At 40.1% G+C, this 1,756-nt stretch overlaps 1 protein-coding gene across 1 annotated transcript; it reads left to right on the plus strand.

The window, feature by feature from the left end:
- Positions 1-410: 410 nt before the first annotated feature.
- Positions 411-1,514, plus strand: LOC128208507 (uncharacterized histidine-rich protein DDB_G0274557-like). The gene is made up of 2 exons (XM_052912069.1): positions 411-422; positions 819-1,514. Exons 1-2 carry the CDS (start codon positions 411-413, stop codon positions 1,512-1,514), a joined length of 708 nt encoding a protein of 235 aa, XP_052768029.1.
- Positions 1,515-1,756: the final 242 nt, after the last annotated feature.

Here is a 1,756-nt window from a genome sequence, read left to right on the forward strand (position 1 = left end):
TAAAAGTATATCTTCCAGATAACAATATCCTATAAGCATGTCCTTTAGCAATTGCTGCAAGAGATAATGCATCATTATTGATGTCCAGAAATTGCAGATGAATATCATTTTTTTCGGCTGTAGGCCAACTGATTTTTCTGTCAATGATATACAATGATTCATCCCACTATCCCTATGGCGGACAGGCCATTCAGTTAAATACAACCATCACAATTTGTCATAGCCGGACTGTTAACTCTTGTTTTCTGCTTTCTTGAAGGAAAATTACTCCATACCTTTTCTGTGCAAAACTGATGTACGTCTTTCCAAAGGCAAGACAATTTCGGTTTAATAATAGGCCCTTCAGGACATATTTTACTATGTAGAACTATTTAACGAATGTTCTTCCATTTTTTTGGATACAATTTAAGATGTCATCTTGGGTATAAATTCAATAAAACATTCAATAAATTCACAATTAATTAGCCACCCCAGGGTCAGTGTTGAAAAAGGCAATGAATATTAAATGAATTGCCAATGATAAGAAGTAGAGTAATGCGATCAAATATATATATGGAATTATTTCTTCCAGTTTAATTCCACTTAATATCCTGTCATAATGAAGATATATGGATTTTATAGACATAATCAAATATATTGCAACACTGTATTATTTACTCAGACGCTATGTTTTAGGAATGTATAGCATTTAAAATGGGATATTTTCTCCAATATTATTAGTGGTTTCCGATAACAACCAACCAAACTCATATGTCAAGTCTGGTGAACAACAACCAAACTCGAATATCAAGTTTCATGACTACCAACTAAATTCACAGGTCCAGCATGATAACCACCAACCAAACTCAAATGATCATCCCGGTGCCCACCAACCAAACTTTTATGTCAAGCCTGGTGAACCACAACTAAACCTTAATGTCCAGCAAGATGACCACCAACCAAACTCACATGTCCATCCCGGTGCAAACCATCCAAACTCACATGTCCATCCCGGTGCTCACCAACCAAACTCACATATCCATTCCGGTGCCCACCAACCAAACTCACATGTCCATCCCGGTGCCCACCAACCAAACTCACACGTCCATCCCGGTGCCCACCAATTAAACTCACATGTCCATCCCGGTGCCCACCAACCAAACTCACATGTCCATCCTGGTGTCCACCAACTAAACTCACATGTCCATCCCGGTGCCCACCAACCAAACTCACATGTCCATCCCGGTGCCCACCAACCAAACTCACATGTCCATCCCGGTGCCCACCACCCAAACTCACATTTCCAGCATGATGATCAACAATCGAACTCACATATCAAGCCAACGAACTCACAAGTCCAGTCTGTTGACTACAAGCCAACTCAAATGTCTAGTCTGGGGACTACCAGCCTAACTCAAATGTCCAGTCTCGGGACTATAAACCAAACTCACATGTCTGGGATTTCAAACCAAACTCACATGTCTGGGGAAATCCAACCAAACACACACGCACGTAGTGCAGGCCAGAGATTATGATGAACGAGAGACTACATCTATTGGAAGCGGCTTGCTTACAACTGTTCCAACCAAAGAGCTTATAACATGCTAACATCTTTAAATTTGACTCCGCAGTATCGTTAGACCCCCACCCCTCACCCCCACCACCAAGAAAATAAAAAAAGATAAATAAAATAAAACATAAATCTGCTCAGTTCAAATAAAGAAGTCGTTCAAACAACTGTAGAAAGGACATATTTGTGTTGCTTCCTACACTTATG

The sequence above is a fragment of the Mya arenaria genome, chromosome 11, assembly GCF_026914265.1.
Source record: "Mya arenaria isolate MELC-2E11 chromosome 11, ASM2691426v1".
In the NCBI taxonomy this organism is placed as follows: domain Eukaryota; kingdom Metazoa; phylum Mollusca; class Bivalvia; order Myida; family Myidae; genus Mya; species Mya arenaria.